Consider the following 18585-nt stretch of genomic DNA (forward strand, 5'->3'; position numbering starts at 1 on the left):
ACGTGGCTAGTGGTACTTACTGGACAGTGCAGGTCTGGAGAGTGCAATTTGAAGGCACCTAGTTGGCTCCCCTGTTCCCAAATTCCTGTATCCCTACTTCTCATAACGCCTCGGTCTCCATGACCCTTTAAGAAATGGGATGCTGAATGAAATTAAAATTCTGTTCCAGTCAAAGTTCTTGGTTGCAAACACAAGTCAATGCCAGTGGACTTACACAAAAAATGTCTTTGCGAGTATGTATACACCCCACAGAATCAACCAGAAGCCTGGAGAATCGAGCTTGAGCTGACACAGAGGAAGCTGATGGCTGGCCAAGGGCCTGCCGCTGAGAACAGTCTCCTAGGACGCCATTGCTGGCCTTGACATTGCTGGACGCTCGCCACCGCACTGCAGGACTCTGCTGCCCTTGGTCATTCTCTGCTGGCCATTGAACTCTCCACTCCACACAGTGGCCACGTCTCATCATCTCTAAGTGAACTTTTGCCATTGTGTCACCACTTAAAGATCATGCCAGTCCATGGAGAGGAAATATCTGCTCACATTTTGGGTTCATAGATTCTGCTTTCTCCCCATGTAGGGGCAAGGGAGGGGGGGTTGGTGTAGGCAAAAGCACTCATTTAAATGAAAAGTTCCAATTTTATTTCTAAAGAGATTAACCTTCGTGCAAACTGTAAAGAAGTGGAAGCAGAAACAGAGCAATTTGCATTCTTTTCAATTTTCTGAATATGGTTTTCATTAGCCACTAAATTATAGCATAAAATTGTATAAATATAACATAATTATAATTAGTTATAAGTATATATAATTAGTCATGCAATTATAATTCATAATTTATAATTTAAACTAGTGGCTGATTCTATCGAAATCTCTACAGAAAGATGTCAGGAGAGCTGCACCGCTTGGTGTGCGCCTGCCCTCTAGTGGCAAGATGCTATTAACACTATCATAGAGATCCCACAGGGCTTGAAAGGCAAGGTTTGCCAGAGTTTTTCCCACTTTACTGTTTTCCTAACGTTTTAACCCAATCCACCAGATACTCCTTAGGACTTTGAAATTCTCTTCCATTATATTCCATTCCACTCCACACCAGGTTGACTGCAAACTATAAATCTCTGAGAACCAAAGTGTATCTTAGCAGCACTTTGAACCACATTCCCTAAACCAAGTTCACTAAGACTGCTTTTATGTTACTTGTGTCCAGAAACGATGCGTGGATTGGGCATACTATTAAGGTCCCACAGAGAATATCGTGGCCACTATTACGAAAATGCAAATTAATACTGGAGTCCTTGATGTCATGGATTTCTGACTTCTAAAGGGATTTTTCTTTTCCCCCAAAGAGTGATAAGCTTAGTTTAAGAAAACAATGAAAGAGGATCTATCGGTATTTTTTTCAGACCGCTCTAAGGTGGTATGGCTGAAAAGATGAGATGAGGTTGCAATAGGCAGCATGAATGGAGGTCCATGCTCCCCAGGGACAGGCTGGGTCCAGGGGCTCCCTGGGCTTGGTTAAGGCTATTCTCAATTCATACTATGAAAGTCAATAAGTAAACATTTTTAATCTGGATCTGGAAGTAGGAGGAAGATTTGGAGTATTAGTCGGGATGGCAAGACAGATTTGATGTTTGGGGACTGGAGAATCTGGGGACTATTTCAAAGTCGATCTTGGCTGGAGAAGAGAAAGATCGTTTCCTATGTGGGGGTCAGGGTATGATGATAGGGGTTTTGAAAAGTGAATGACTTCCATAAAACTGCTGAGTGGGTGGAGCATGGAGGCAGAGGTCTGGTAAGGGCGGAGCTACGGTTCTTAGGGACTGCGTGGGCCAGGTCAGGGGGACTCGCTCTTCTCAGATGCTCCCCTGCCCTGATGCTTGCCTGGCCGTCCCCTTCTTCTTTGCCTTTGTGTTACCCTCTCCCTCCTTTGCAGTGGCTGACTCGTTTTTTCATAAATAGCTGTAGCAGTTTTATCAAAATTATTACATGGAATTCATAATATGACTTACTGGGCATCTAAAATTGGTGAGTTGAACCTTCTGTACTTTTAAGTCTCCAGTGAAGTTCCTCTCTTAAGTCTCCAGTGAAGTTTCTTCTTAACAGTTGATGACCTTCAAATTGTTTTCTTGTTGATGCACAGCTCTAAATCAAGCCCCCCAAAAAGGCTCTCTGGTCCTAAAAATTAAAGTTACCTTTCCACTCTCATCAGAGCCTAATATCTAGAGATTGGCTACTCCCCAAAGAGCTTACATTTGTGCATGCATGTTCATGCCTGTCTAATTAGAGCCTAGGCAGAGCTAAATCCTATCATCATGTGGCTTTAGAGACAATTATTCCTGAGATAGACTTTCTTTTTTAGGTAAGAGTGATACCCTTGGAGAACTCAGTAATAGTAGTACTCTTAAAATGACTCAAAATAGGTTGCGATTATTCCACAAATATTTATTATAAATATGAACAATAGCATGTTAGATACATAATAAAAATGTAGCCTCGGGGCTTCCCTGGTGGCGCAGTGGTTAAGAATCCGCCTGCCAATGCAGGGGACATGGGTTCAAGCCCTGCCCCGGGAAGATCACACATGTCGCGGAGCAACTAAGCCCGTGCGCCACAACTACTGAGCTACTGAGCCTGCACTCTAGAGCCCGCAAGCCACAACTACTGAGCCCCCATGCCACAACTACTGAAGCCCGTGCGCCTAGAGCCCATGCTCCGCAACAAGAGAAGCCACCACAATGAGAAGCCTGAGCACCGCAACAAAGAGTAGCCCCCACTCACCGCAACCAGAGAAAAGCCTGCGTGCAGCATCGAAGACCCAATGCAGCCAAAAATTAAAATTTAAAAAAAAGCATCTTTAAAAAAAAAAAGTCGCCTCCTTCAAAGATCTTACACCTGCATATTCTTCCAAAAGGGTAAAAGATGTGAAAACTGTCGAATGTTCTCCATTTCTGATCTCAAGACCCTGTAAGACTGTTTGCAGAGAAGCAGCACAGGGCGGTATAGCATCTAATATCTAAAGAGGCACACTTTGCGCTTTCTTCCACTGTTTCCAGTATGGGAAAATTGATCCCTTACTTTTCATTCCTTAGAATTTTTCAGTGACCTTCAACACTGATTTTCTCATTTTGTGGAGGTATATCAGTCCTGGTACGAACTTTTGTTTCTTGTTTTTAGAGTCTTCGGACTGGAAGCATAAATTTGATATCCATGGGAAAAGTTGAGTATTCCAAGGAAGTTATGTTCTTATATTAACCTACCCTATAGGATATCCATAAAGGGTATAAGGCGTTATACCAATATGCAGTGATTCACTGGGATAGAAATGATCTCAGAAAGATAATCGCAAAGACATAAGAGCTTAAATTTCTTTATGCAAATCAGTACTTCTTTTTATCTGTTCATTCTACAGATGAATACGAAGTAATTTCATCCAATATGGTTGCTGTGTAGTGTACACACATATATTCATTAATGTTAAAATCGTGCACATTATATATAATGATTATGCACATAATTCAGAGACACTCCATTTACTGGGGTGCTTCCATGCGGAGTCAGGTGCGTTCATAATTAGAGGAAAGGAGAAAGAAAACAATCTCAGAAGCATTCGTTTCTTTTCCGTTTCACCAACCATAAAGCCGGGCCTTCAGTCTCACTACCTTAAGGATTCTTTCGGGGTTTTTAGCAACCACTTTAGAACCAGCTGTATGCTAAGTTGAGAATTGCCACCACAAAAGAAAACACTGTAGTGAAGAACCGGCTGGGAAAAAAGCGTACACCAAGAGAAGCCCCGGCCTTTCCGGAGGCGGCGGTGGCGATGGTTGCTCCTACAATCCCTAAGTGGCTTAAAAGAGTTCAAATTCTCAGAGCACATGATTTGTGTGTCTGACTCCGGTGGTTTCTGGATTCACAACCCAAGGTGCTTCCTCCTCACGCACAGTCCACGGCGGACGTCGGCCCCGCAGCCCCTGTTGGTGGTGCATTCCCGCGTCCCCCCAAAACGCCGCGTGCAAAGGAGGCGCCCCAGCCGCTCGCTCCAGCCTCCGGGTCTGGAGCACCAGCCCCGCCCTCGCTGACCCCCGCCTGTTTAGCGGGACCCGCAAGTTGAGGCTTCCCTTCCTAGCAGGAGGCACGGACGTTGGCCCCGGCGCCTAAGGACGTCGTCGAGGCGCATCCCCAGGGGTGGCGGCTCGCCCCGTCCGCGCGGGGCCGGCGAGGAGTCCGGTCAGTGCACACGACTCCCGGGGCTGCCCCTCCCCGGCCATGCCCCGCGCGCGTCTCCGCGGCCCGCGTCCGCCGCCAAGGGTCCTCGCCCTCGGCCCGGCGCGTTCGCTCCAGCCCAGGGGCCAAGCCAGAGGCGGACGGGCCAAGGTGGGCGCCTTCACTCCCCGCCTCGGGCGCCCCTGAGGTGCCCAGCGACGAGGGCGCGAGGCCCCGGGGCGCAGCGGGGACGGCCCGGAGCGCCGCGAGAGGCCGCCGGGGGGCGCAGCGGGCCGCGCCGGGTAGGCGGCCGCGGGGGGGCTGGGGCGCGGGCGGGACGCGCGGAGGCGGGGCGGAGGCTTCCGCCGCCTCCTCCTCCCGGACCTCCTCAGCCTCCGCCTCCGCCTCCGCCTCCTCACCGTCCGCCTTCTCCGCGCCCTCCTCTCGCAGCCACCGCCTCCGCCGGACGGAGGAGCCGGGAGTCCGCGGCGCCGACTCGGGGCTGCGGGATGGGGAGTTAGCGCCACGGCGGCGGCAGTGGCCGCGGCGCAACCGGCCGCCGCCCCCGGGCCCGTCCCGCCGGGGACGCCGGGCGCGGCCAGCCAGCCCCGGAGCCAGGCCCGCGGGCAGCGGCGGAGGCGGCGGCGGAGCTGGGTAGGTGGATGCGGCTGGAAGATGGCGCCCTCGGGCCCGGGCAGCGTCAGGCGGCGGTGCCGGCGGGTCCTGTACTGGATCCCCGTGGTGTTCATCAGCCTCCTGCTCGGCTGGTCCTACTACGCCTACGCCATCCAGCTGTGCATAGGTGAGTGCGCGCCCGCCCTCGCTCGGTCCTCCCCCCGCCCCCGGAGGGCCGGCCCGGCCACTCAGCGGCCTCTGCGCTCGCCCCTCGCCCCCTCCGCCGCCCACTCGACAGTCCCGGGACGACGGGACGCCGAGCGCGCGGCGCCGCGCGCCCGCTCTCCCCACCCCGGAGTCTGTCGCGCCCCGTGCGCCGCCAACTGGCTGTTTCTCGGCCGGCGCCGCGGCCGAAAACAACCTCGCGGCAGCCTCCCTCCACTCGCGCTACCGTCGCCTTCCCCTCGCAACTCTCCGGCTACGGTGTTACCTCCACCCGGACGCTCGCGCAGCCCAGCCACCCCCGCCCTCGGCAGGCCGGCACCCGGGACAACGGCGGTGTCCGCCGCCCCAGCCTCCGCCGAGGGGTGAGGCCCGGAGAGGCTGCGCTGGAGGCTGGAGGGCTCCGAGCTGGGCCCAGGATCTGAGCTGCGCCAGACCGGCGCGGGGGACGGTGGCCTCGCGTGTCAGAGCTGCCCGTTTCTGGTTGTCCTTAATCCACTTTTTAAAAATTTGTGACAGTCCGCAGGGGCGTTTTTGCTGCCTTTATGATCTTTGAGCGTTGCCAATTGGACACTTGATAGTGAAGTGGAGGTGGGTGGGTGGTCAGCTACTATAAAGTATTTTCGAAGATACATGCAGTACGCGAGACCGTAATTTACATGTTAGAATAATAGAAGGAAGAAAGGAGGCGACCATCTGATGTTTCTTCATCCGGAGAGCCAAGTGGCTCCAGTCCAAGTTTTAGGCTCCAGAATCGGTTGGATGGGGTATTTGCAGCGCTGAAGATGAGAAGAAAAAAAGTTGATTGCGCACGATTAGGGAATACAATTCTGTTTCTTAATGTAAGCCGGTTTCTACCTTAGAGGTTTTGTGAAAACTCATCTGTGTTATCAGAAAAGGTGATAAACCAGAGGATGACCTTTCTGCCAGTGACTTGTGAACGCTTTTTGTGTTTTGTGTTTTCGCCCTCCGGAGCATTAGCTTCCCGTGAGGCCAGGAGAAAGGTTAAACGGTGGCCTGTTTAGTTGAACCTTCTCAATTTAAGTGTTTTGCAAGCTGCAAGATTCAGTCATAGAATCTTCTCTGAAGCCATCTTACCTCAAAATGTTGCCCCTTGTGAGAAATAATAGGTGTCAGAATAATACACCAAAATAATTACTGGCAAAACTTTTAACAGAATTGAGACTAACTTCCCATTTCATATAGTTTTAAAATTTGATATTATTACTATATTGTTTATTGAATTTAGAAACAATATTTCAGTACAAAAGTAGCTTTTTTAAAAAAAAGAAGGATTGGGTACCGAAATCATCAAGACAGTGCAACTGAGTATGTAGCATTCAAGTTATCAAAAATGTACAGGAAAAAATTTTCAGAAACGTACTTTTTGTATTAACTGTTAATATTAAAACAACTTGCCTTATTGAGGTATACTGAAATGTTACATAACTATTAGAAACGTTTGTTGTATTTCATTCCTTCTCTTAAAGAGAAGCAGTGAGCAGTTTCAATTACTGTAACTGGTGCAAAAGAGGAAAGTCTCAGAAGACCTCAGTTATCAAAACAGGCAATTTATTTGCCTACATTATCACATTAAGATAAGAAGGTTAGCCTGATGCAGTCTCATGCCCATCAGGAAGAAACACATGAAGGCTGGGAGAGCTTTTCTTCCCTTACAATTATCTCTGTCCCAGCTGAGTTCTACATAGTATGTCTTACCGTATTGAGTGGACAGGTGATGGGGGAGGAACTAAATGGAAAACCGCTGTTTTATCTGAATATTATTTATATATTTTTTATATATTTTTATTTTAATTTCTGTAAGTTTAAGATAAATCCAAAGTATCCATGAATTCCATATCACTATTTTAGTAAGTGAAAATTTGAGAGGGGAACGCCTCTTTTTAAACTGCCTAAGTGACATGGCCTGTTTTTGATACTTTCCCTGGAGATCAAAAGTGAAGTCTCATATCATTTCTCATCACTGCCTCCCTCACCTGGTACAATGCGTGTCATGTTGAAAGCAATAAATAGCCTTGAATAAACAACAAGAACAAAATAATTCAGAGGCAATCTCTCTGAAGTTGTCAGAAAGTAGTTTTTATATTAAAGCTATAGAAACAAGTTGTAAGTAATCGTATGAAACGTCTAGATCGTAGAGTCAAGAAGACAGAGAAAATTGAAAATGAATTTGATTCTAGACGCTGTGACAGTTTAGGAGGGGTAAGCTCTAAAAGCTTGGATAGCCTTGGTTGGGTGGGAAGTTGAAATTAACTGTACAGTTCCCTTACAGGCACTGGGAAAGGGGGCCACTGGTGTGGCAGGCACACAAAAGCAGGCTTCTCTCCTTTTCACAGACAAAGCAAAGAGGAATGCCAGCCTTCCCAACCCCCCAGCATTATTCGCATCTCTGACGGCCCTGCCCTTTGTGGATTCTGTTTCTCTTGGAAGTTGCTGTTTACCATCAGATTTTCCAAATTTTACCCATAAAACATTGGCCAGGGTTGGGACCAGGGGATGGGGGTTGGGGGTTGGGAATTAGAGTGAGTAACAAACAGAATAGAAAAACAGGGCGGTTTACCCTGGCCTTCCTTCTGTATCTGCTGTCAGCAGAGATGACCCTGAATATAAATTACTTTGTGCCCTTTGCTGAATTAACTGCAGTTTAGGAGTAGTGCTTACCCTGGTATCCTTGGAAACTGGAGATAATGATTCTCATTACAGTTAGTTTCTATATTTAACGATGTGGATGTGTGTGGCTCTCTAGGCACTTTTTCAATTAGCATAATGTTTGCTTAGTGTTTGTATTTAGAAAAAATAAACTCATATCTCTTTTTGGAATATGTGTACATAAAAAATATACGGGATGTACATATATTGTATGAGAGTCAAGTATTTGGGGTTAGTTTCCTTCCTCGTCTACCAAAGAAGAGATAAAATAGAGCTGCTGCTATGTGTGCTCATTTCAGAACATGTTTATCTAGTTAATTGATTAACTGATCTCTTCTACTCCCTCCTTCTGCCTCCTACTACTCTCTCCACTCCAGCTTCTTTTGTGTCTTATCTGTCTTTGGATCCCTTTAATTACTAGTTAGCTCATTTTCCATAAAGTAAGATAAATTCAAAGGGTAAAATCTGTAAGGTGGGTAATTAGGATGCAGAACAGAGGGAATGACGGTAATCTGCAGGCGTGCTTGGTTCAGGGAACATACTAAGCATGGCGTATGTGTTTTCCAGATCCATTATGGCAGTCATTGTGTTAACTTTGTGGAATACGGTGACTGAAGTTTTCCCTTTTAAGTGCTAACATTTAAAGTTGTTTTAACTATTTTTATACCTTTTAATTTGATGATAATTTCAAAGTTACAGAAGAGTTTCAAGAATAGTACCAGAAAGCTCCACATACCCTTGTTTAATAATTTTGGTTTCCACTTTTCTAAAATGTATTCCTTCCCTGCCTTCACCTTAGGCAGGTGCCATGAAACATTTATTATTAAGTCGTGTGCTCATGTGGTTCTGAGTTTGCTTATGGATTTACTGAAGTCATTTCAGAGAATCATGAAGATTGCAAAGCTGAAAGATCATTTAGGCCAACTCTCTCTGGCATTTGTAGATGCAGACATTAAATGTCCAAGAGTTGCTACCAGTTCTATGTCCTTTTTCCAAATTAACCAATGTGACTTCAGCTTCTGTGGTACAAATGTTAAAATGTCTCCCTTTCCTTGCAAACCCCTCACCGAATCTCTCTAGTCCAATGAAGTCCTTTAGCAAGTTCATTAAACTTTATTGTTGTTGTTTAGTAAGAGTTAACACAGCTCTGAAAGTAAGGGAAACAGCCTTTATATAATGATTTCAGAATTTTCAAAGGGTTTATAGTTTGGGCCAGATAGTTACAACCACTCAACACTACTGTTGTAGCACAAAAGCAACTTTAGATAATTTAACAAATGGGTGTGACTGTGTTCCAATAAAACTTTATTTATAAAAATAGTCAGCAGGCCAGACGGCCCTTGGGCAGTAGATTGCTGACCCTGGATTATGTTAGAAGTTAGACCATTAGAATATTGGGGTTTTACTCATGGTTTTGCAGTCTTTATTATTAATAAACACCTCTCAGAAATGACTGCAACCTCTTGTATTCCACAGTGATTATTGAAGATGTTCAAGAATTATAAGATTAGTCTACATACTTAGGGATCAGTTTAGGAGATAGAAAATTACGTTTTCCTTCTTTTAAGGATATCTTTAAGGATAAAACATATAAAACCTCATACGTGGATTCTGTTATGATCTACCATTAATTCAAGGCCATTGCATGTTCAAGGATGGAGACTGGATGGGGCTCTAAGTTGTTTTCCATCATGAAAGGAATTTGAGCCCCACAGAGAAAGAACTGTGTTTTTGTTATTGGTAAACTATCATTTTTTTAAATTATGCAGGACATTAAAACTTTTATAGAAAAAACTGACGACAAACGATCTTGAGAATACAAGTGTTACAAGTCTATAATTATTAAAATAGTTTTAAATGACACAGAAAGCACATCCGTAGAAGATGTGCACATGCTGAATGTTTAATGCCTAAATGCTTAGAAATTATTTCTTGTTGACAGTTGATTTAAAATATATTAGTTCTTTAACTTTTCTTGATATTATCAAATACTTTCAAGATTTTTAATTGTCTAAATAGAGGGATAAGAACTCAACATTTCTTCAAATCTAAAATTCAAATGTATAAAATGTGATATACTCCAAATTCTTGACCTGTGTACCATTTGACTTTAATATAAATGGTCAGTGGGAAAGGAGAAAAAAAGCCTCTGCTTAATGCTTTCTTGGTTCCATTTAGTGTGTCAGAAAACTTTTTAATTTGTATATTGGACAATGCAGCATTACTGTTTGCTATTAAATCCTATCAGAGATGACATGACATAGGTAACGCAGTTACCATGGTACTTAGCATGCAGAGGTGCTCACTAAAAGTCGAATGAATTAATGTCTTTGATTTTTATGAAACAATTGTATAAAGTAAATAGGTAAGAGAAGAGGGTCTAGAAGTCCAAACTCAATTTAAAGTTTGTTGTGGAGAATAAAAGTTTACTTTCAAATGCTTACTGAGAATGCCGTGTCCATGCCATCAAATTAAATACTTGCTCAAGTGTTTCCAGTAGTTAAGCAGAAGCTGAAGGGATGGTTTCTTAAGTCAAGATAATTGTCTCTAGAGAAGGTGCATTTCTGCAAGGTTAGAAAGAGGCCAGCTTCAGAGGGGTTTGAGCAGGGTTCATTCAAAAGTGTTTATTGAACCTTTGTTATGTGCTAGGCACTTTTTCCCCACAGAGATGATTTAGAGGAGAACTGAATAGACATCTTTTCCTCACAGCTAAGGGGAAAAATTGCCTCTGGAAAAACAAAACAGAACAAAACTGAAGCCTCCCTCCAGCTTGTGCATGAGGAGAAGGATTGGTAACTTTCAAAATGCGGCTCCCATGGCACAGGGGCAGGAAGGAGAAATGGAAAATGAACCTTCCCAGTCCTGGGAGCCTGGGAGTTGGTTGCTGTACCAGTGTTAAATCAGAATGATCAGTACAGCAGGTAAGAAGAGCTGATGGAGAGCACTTCACTAGTGATGACTGTCTAATCATGTTATCAATCTACCACATATAAATATCTCAGAGTGAGATTATGACCAGCAAGTTTTGCCTCAGCTACGTGCTATGTGGTTGTTTCAGTTGCCTCATTTCTTACCCAATGCTTGGGCAACTTTTACTGTGCTCTCAGCTTAGGGCCTGTGGCTTGGTGAGTAAATGTGAGAAGTTCCTGAACACACCTCATTGAATCCATGGGAAGACTGGAGAACCTAGCTTAGAAAATGAGCAGAAACCAAGAGAAGGTGGGTGAAGCAGAGCTGACGTCATACCCTTGGAAGGAGCTGCCGCCCTAGTGGCCAGCCATCCCAAGCCCTGGAGCCATCCCAAGCCCTGTGACTCCATAAAGATGGTTCTGGGAGCATCAGCTGGCTGAGCTGTTGTTGTGCCCACATCCCAGGCAACAGGGTTTATTTAGCAAGAGCAGGTGTTGGATCTCTTTGGCCTCCGTGGTAGGAAGAAGTGCCAGGAGGACAAAAACCAAACAAACCAAGAAGACAAATATTCCAGAGATTAGTATAGATGGAGCGTTCTCAGTGAGAAGATTCTTAGTGGACTTTGTTTGCTTCGTTTGTTTTTCTTTTTCATCTTGATGGAAAATTTGTGGTTTTTCTTCTCAGAAAAATGGAACCAGGACTTACATGTTGTAATTTATACTGCTGATTTCATGCATTTTGACTGTTGTATCACATCGCTCAGCCTTCTTTCCTCTAGGAAGTGGTGAGTTCGTGGGTCCCCTGAGACTGCAACATTGTCATGACTGGAGAAATACTATCTCATCTTACTTGCAAAATGATAGATTTGCCATAGATTCTTAATGCTCTCCGTTGGGCAAACAGTTTTACAAAGATTGTTTAGAAAGATAGTCTTAATAGTATGTGGAAGCCTACGATTTTATATTACCATGTAGATATATACCAGAGAATTAATAATAAAAGCATAACATAATTGAATTAATTTCTTTAATCGTCCATTAAACATTGTTGAAATATTTTTCTCTAATTCTTTTAAGGGTAATTTTATGTTATCTTAATTGTTATCTCAGTCAAATGCTGAGAATGGAAAAGGGTGGAATTTGCAGGGCAGGGGGTGGGGTGAGGGCAGCTGGGAGGAAGTAGATGACCTGATTTCTTAAGAAGCATATGTTAGCAATAAAGTAACTGGCTATGATTGCCTGAAATTTTTCCGTTCAAAATTAAATCACATTTGAAACGTTTGTGTAGCATTTTTCCTAATTTGACTTTTCATCTGACTATGACTTTTAAATTCAATTTTAAATATTTGTGCCAGAAATGTTAAAAATCCATTTTTATTTGGGAGACACTGGAGCAAAACTATCTGCTGCATTTATCATCTTAGCGCTTCTCTGCACTCTAAAAAATGCATATTGATGGTAGTTCCTTTTAGATATGTTGTTGATTACATTTTTAAATGCAAATGAAAGAGAAGTGCTTTTACAGATCACTGAGCTTTATTTCTTTGCCAGTATTTCTCCATGGTATCCTGAAATTTCTCCTCATGTAGAGTGTCAGTTAAGCTTTCCTGCTATAAAGTATTTTGACCTCTGGATTTATTCACTAGCATCGCCACCCTAAAGGAACAGAATGGTCCAGATCAGTTCTTCAGTAAAATAAACGCCAAGCAATAATCAAAAAACCTTTTTCTCTACATCCTTTAAAACCAAGTACCCAAAGAGTACAATAGTTTCAAGGTAATTTGCTTATCTTCATGGTCATCTTATAATAGCAACAGTCCTTGTAAAAAGCAGCTCATGTATTTACAAGAACTTTATAGATTTATTTGATTATAACTAGGTGAAATTTGGCAGACCAGAATGCTTTGTAATGCCTATCTATTTTCTCATATATATAGATACAATTAAATTTCTGACTCTGTTTATTGCATTATGTAAAAAGTGGATTTTCACTGTATTTGAATGAGTATGTTTAGAATGAGGTGACTGAAAACCCAGACCAGACTGTGTCCCTGTGGTTTTGGGGGTCCAAAGGTCATCTCAGGAGAGGTAGTAGGTGGCTGAATCTGAAGTGTGGCTTTTCACCAAATTGGTAGGGATGTGAGAGATGGTGCAAGGTAAAGTACAGTCTCTGTAATGTCCATAAATTCACATTGGGAATATGGTAGTGGGAAAAACAGCCTGCTCCAAAACAGCTGATGCTGAGCCCTAATGAGAGACACCTGGTACCATTTACCGCCGGAGAAAAAGATTTCAGTGTTATAAACCTCAGACTGTAAGTCCCAAGCCTGCTCTGAATTGCAGGGACTAATTTGTGATCAGGGTTTTTACTTGGTGGCCAACTCCATGTGACATGTTGTAGGAAGAAAGACAGTAAGGGATTTATGTGCTTAACTATGACTAGTGATTATACAGGACACCTCCAGGGAGGTCCATTAATGTGAAGGGATGCAGGGCAGAGACCAGCTGGAATTAATCAAGGTTTTAATTATAGCATATTTTTAATGAAATGCAGCTTATTCCAGGACTAGGACATACTAAAAACTAAGATATGCACAACTGAGAGCTGTATGTAGGTTGGAGGGGGTGGAGAGCAGTGATTCATTTGGAGGCCCCCATAAACTTGCATTTTAGCAAGCAAGTTTAAAATCCAAGAATAGAATGCATTTCAAACCATCCATAATTTATTGAGTACCTCCCTAATTTGTTCATTCATTCAGAAATATTTGTTGGGCTTCCCTGGTGGCGCAGTGGTTGAGAGTCCGCCCGCTGATGCAGGGGACATGGGTTCGTGCCCCGGTCCGGGAAGATCCGACATGCCGCGGAGTGAGTGGGCCCGTGAGCCATGGCCGCTGAGCCTGCGCTTCCGGAGCCTGTGCTCCGCAACGGGAGAGGCCACAGCAGTGAGAGGCCCACGTACCGCAAAAAAAAAAAAAAAAAAAAAAAATATATATATATATATATATATATTAACGGCTCTTAGAGTTTACATTCTAGTTGGAGGATAGGAAGAACAAGAGACACAGTAGCTTATATAATGTGTTAGAGGCTCCTAAGTATCATGACAACAAAGCAAAAAAGCAGAGCAGAAATGATGGGGAATGCCAGTGGAAGTTTTCCTTTTTTAGTTTTTAGATCACCATAATAAGTCTAGTTGTCATCCGTCACCATTCAAAGATATTACATAATTACTGACTATATTCCCCACACTGTACTTTGCATACTCGTGACTCATTTATTTTGCAACTGGGAGTTTGGACCTCTTAATCTCCCCCACCTATTTCTCTCCTCCCCCCACCAACCTCCCCTCTATCAACCACTTGTTTGTTCTCTGTATCTAGAACTGTTTAGTTGTGTTGTTCATTTGTTTTGTTTTTTAGATACTACATATAAGTGAAATCACATAGTATTTGTCTTTCTCTGTCTGATTTATTTCACTTAGCATAATGCACTCTAGGTCCATCCATGTTGCTCCAAATGGCAAGATTTCATTCTTTTTTTTGGCCAAGCTATATTCCATTGTATATATAGACCACATCTTTTTATCCATGCGTCTGTGTGTGTGTGTGTGTGTGTGTGTGTGTGTGTGTGTGTGTGGTGGTGGGATGGTCAAGGAATTTAAGCAATGACTCAAAGATGCTGAGGGATTGAACCATGCTTGCACTGGGAAGAAATGCGTCTCAGGCGGAGGGAACCGTCAGTATGGAGTCCCTGAGGCAGGAGTGTGTGAGCATGTTAGAGGAGGAACAAGGTCATTTTGGCTGGAGGGGTGTGAGCAGGGGGAAGGGACGTAGGTGACAAGGTCAGAGAGGTGCAGAAAAGGTACAGATTATGGGACCTCATAGGCCATTGTGAGGATTTTGGCTTTACTTGGGGTGAAACGGGTCCGTGGCAGAGTGCTGAGTAGCACAGTGACGTGCTATGACTTACGTTTAAAGAGATCATCCTGGCTGCTGCGTACTCTGGGCTATCTACTTCATCAATCCAGGTGAGAAATGATGATCTGTCAGACCATGGTGGGGACAGTGGGAAGGGAGAGAGGTTGCCAGCTTCTGCATTTATTTTTAGAGACAACAGGATTTCCTGACAGACATTTGGGAGTTGTGAAAGAAAGGAAGGAGCCAGTCGATTCCAGTGTTTTGGCCTGAACAACTGGACGAATGGAAATGAGCTGAGATGCACAAGATGTAGGTAGAGCGGAGCTGGGTGGGGATAGGGTGACCGTAGATCAGCTGTGGTATGTGGACATGGAAGCAGAGATGCTGAGTGAGCAGTTGTGTAGATGAGTTTGGCATTGGGAAGAGAGTCTGGACGGGAGGAGTAAATTTGGGAGTCCTCAGCATTTAAATCGATTTAAAGACTTAACATCGGATACATTTGTCCCAACAAGAGAGTGAACATAAATTGAGCAGAGACGAGGATCAAAGATGACCAGCACTGAGAGTTGAGGAGATGAGTAGGAACCAGCAAAGAAGACTGAGAAGGGATGACTAGTGAAGTGGAGGAAAACTAAGAGAATGTGGGGTCCTGAAGCCTGGGGAGGAGAAGGTGTCAAGGAGGAGGGAGCAATCGATGTTGACAGATAAGCTCATATGTTAAGTAAAATAAGGACTGAGAATTTAACAATGTGAGATTGAACTCTTGTTTTTTTTTTGCGGTATGTGGTCCTCTCACTGTTGACTCTCCCGTTGCGGAGCACAGGCTCCGGACACGCAGGCTCAGCGGCCATGGCTCACGGGCCCAGCCGCTCCGCGGCATGTGGGATCTTCCCGGACTGGGGCACGAACCCATGTCCCCTGCATCGGCGGGCGGACTCTCAACCACTGCGCCACCAGGGAAGCCCTGAACTCTTGTTTTAATTTATTACTGACTATGCTCTGAAGACCCCCGAATTTAATTTTAAAAGTTTTACCAAAATGAAACACATATACCAGTGTGTGAGTCGCTGGGATATCTGGATTCCTTCAATCCACATTAAAAAGACCTTATTCTATTAGACAAGCTTAACTTTCTTATTATCTGAAGATTACCTATAGAAAATTTCATGAGAGCAGTAACCATAACTGGTTACAGTAGTAACCCTGATGCCTGACAGAGTAGCATTCAAGACATACTTTTCTTAAATGAATGGATGCCCACTGAACTTGTTTTAATTGAGCCTTTTGTGATCGCAGTAGACATTTCAAGCTTCAAAGAACATGAATCCTTTATGAGAGACTTACCTGCTTAGCTTTTTATTATTTGATCACTCAGATGTTCATAAACGAGTTTGTAATATTTTTATGGTTTCAAATTATTATGGGCCAAGTTGTACCCTTCCCCCCCCATTTCATATGTTGAAGTCCTAACCCCCAGTACCTCAGAACATGACTGTATTTGGAGATAGAGCCTTTAAAGAGGTAATTAAATTAAAATTAGGTCATTAGAATGAGTCATAATACCAGATGATTGGAGGAAATTTGGACACACCCATGTAGAGGGAAGACCATGTGAAGATACAAGAAGTCAGCCAAGGAGAGAGGCCTCGGAAGAAACCAAACCTGCTAAATCTTGATCTCAGATTTCTGGCCTCCACAATTGTGAGAAGACAAATTTCTGTCGTTTAAGGCACCCAGTCTGTGGTACTTTGTTATGGCAGCCCTAGTGAACTAATACACAAATATAATAATCAAATGCCTCTTTTTTCTTTCTTTCTGAATATTGAAATGTAATCATCTATAATAAGGATTTAGATGACAACATTAATTTTATAACCCATTTGAAAAGTTAAAAGATTAAGAACAATTTAGAATATGCAAAATATTTGCCCTAATATATACGTATAAAATAATCACTAAAAAAATGAGTGAAATGCATTTGCAGGAAGCGCTCAGACTTAGCCAGCATTGCCCAGAGATGCTACATTCCATTTTAAAAGTTTTCAGCTAACTAAAATCTCCCCTTATAATGCTAAAATTTTTACTCATTTTAGATTACAAAAAAGAAAGACTTTCTAAAATGTTCAACTCCCCCTTCCTTGCCCCAGCCTTCTTAAATAGAGTATGCTGTACGTAATTTAACTTTAATTTGAAGCTGTCAATCTGAGATGGCTACATGTATGCAGTTAATATCCAAAAATACCCAAGACCCTTGAAGTCTTTGGATTTTGCATTCATTCACTGAAAAAGGCCCAGGAGGTGTGGAATTTGTAATTTTGCCTAGGTGTTCTTCTGAATCTCAGACCCTGAGAATCTGGGAAGACTGATGAATGAACCACTTCAGTGGAAATGCCTAGCTAGACGTCTGCATCTCAACAAAGCTTTGTTTTTCTTTACTCACCACTTCTGAGCTTACTTTCTTGAAAAGATCAAACAACAAAAATCCTTCATTGTAGAAATAACCAGAGATGAGAAAGAAAACTTTAGCTACAGGTGAATATTAGTTTAATTTGTGGTTTGAGAACAGTCTCTGGAGCAGGTGATTTTTAAATGTTTTGATTGTGGTAAAATATACGTAGCATAAAATTTTGCCATTGTACCCATTTACCATTTTGACTGCGTTTTAAGTGTGCAGTTCAGTGACATTGAGTACATTCCCACTGCTGTGCAACCACCACCACCATCCACCTCCAGCCATTTTTAATCTTCCCCAGATGACACTCTGCATCCATTAAGCAATAACTCCCCATTCTCCTTTTCCCCCATCCCCTGGCACCCACCATTCTACTTTCTCTTTCTATGACTTTGACTATTCTAGGTATCTCATATGTGGAACCGTGTATTTGTCTTTCTGTGTCTGTTTATTTCACTTAAGCATATGTCTTTAAGGTTTATCCATGTTGTAGCATGCGTCAGAATTTCATTCCTAATCATCTATAATATTTCATTGTATTATATACCACATTTTGTTTATCTGTTCATTTGTTGGTGAACATTTTGGTTGTTTCCACCTTTTGGCTATTGTGTATAGTGCTGCTGTGAATATTCGTCTGCAAATACGTGTTCAAGTCTCTGATTTCAGTTCTTTGGGTATATACCCAGAAGTGGAATTGTTGGATTATATGGTAATTTTGTGTTTAATTTTTGAGGCCTGCCATGCTGTTTTCTTGGAGCAGGTGATTTTGATGGAACTGTGATTCCAGAGAAGCCTGTATATACCCTTGTAAACATATCTAAACTTGAAGATCTCTGGAAGTGTCTGTGAGGTCCATATTCAATGTCACTGGAGTAGTTTTTAACTACCTTGCCCTTTCACAGTGCAGCAGGAAAGCTGGTGGTCAGGGAATTGTGAGTAACTCCATTTTGCCCATGCAGTAGCTTTTTTCATTCGTAGGGACTGTGTCCCTCATGAGAACACCGGCCATCAGGTACGGCCAAGGCAGAAGTGTTGAGAGCTGCTGGCCTACTGTACGTAGTCTAAAATTCAACAACAATTTTTGGGTAACCAGAGCACTAATGATAACTGGTGGAAATTTTATCTTTTTAAAGAGCAACATGTTATGAGTTTAAATGGTACATATGCTGGGTAAACATGAGCTGGTGGCATGAGCTGGTGGGGAGAAGTCGAGGAAACATACCTGTGTCTGTGGATGCGTCAGTATCCCCCGGTGTTAATCATGAGCTAGGTCCTTATACACAGCACAGGCAGTGAACACAATTCATGAATGAATATCAGGGCATTTGTTTTGCCTGCAGATCTAGAGTAAGTGACCGTGGTTTCAGGAACAGAAAACAAAAATCAGCACATTAATTGGTGGAGAGATACAAGTAGGAAACATGAGATGCAACTCACACACGGAGCGGAGAAAGAGAATCAGTCCAAGTATTGATGACTGCCTTAGTTCTGTACACAATTGTGTAGAACTTCCTGTTTACATTAATGAATACATCTAGTTAGAATTAGGTGGTACTTGTGTACTAGTGTACTCTCATACTGTGCCTTAAGCAGTAGTAGGGCC

The 18585-nt window shown here is 43.3% G+C and overlaps 1 protein-coding gene across 3 annotated transcripts in view; it reads left to right on the forward strand.

The window, feature by feature from the left end:
• The first annotated feature begins 4622 nt into the window (after positions 1–4622).
• The window catches only part of ZDHHC2 (zinc finger DHHC-type palmitoyltransferase 2), a 66855-nt gene continuing 52892 nt past the window's right edge, over positions 4623–18585 (forward strand). Inside the window, exon 1 of one of the 3 annotated variants that reach the window (XM_067722077.1) lies at positions 4623–4996. In XM_067722077.1, coding sequence (XP_067578178.1) covers positions 4857–4996 — 140 coding nt within the window. In that variant the 5' untranslated portion in view covers positions 4623–4856. The remainder of the gene's footprint in view (positions 4997–18585) is intronic. The other 2 variants (XM_067722076.1, XM_067722075.1) reach the window with 2 other exon arrangements.

This window comes from Pseudorca crassidens, chromosome 21 (assembly GCF_039906515.1).
Source record: "Pseudorca crassidens isolate mPseCra1 chromosome 21, mPseCra1.hap1, whole genome shotgun sequence".
Classification (NCBI taxonomy): domain Eukaryota; kingdom Metazoa; phylum Chordata; class Mammalia; order Artiodactyla; family Delphinidae; genus Pseudorca; species Pseudorca crassidens.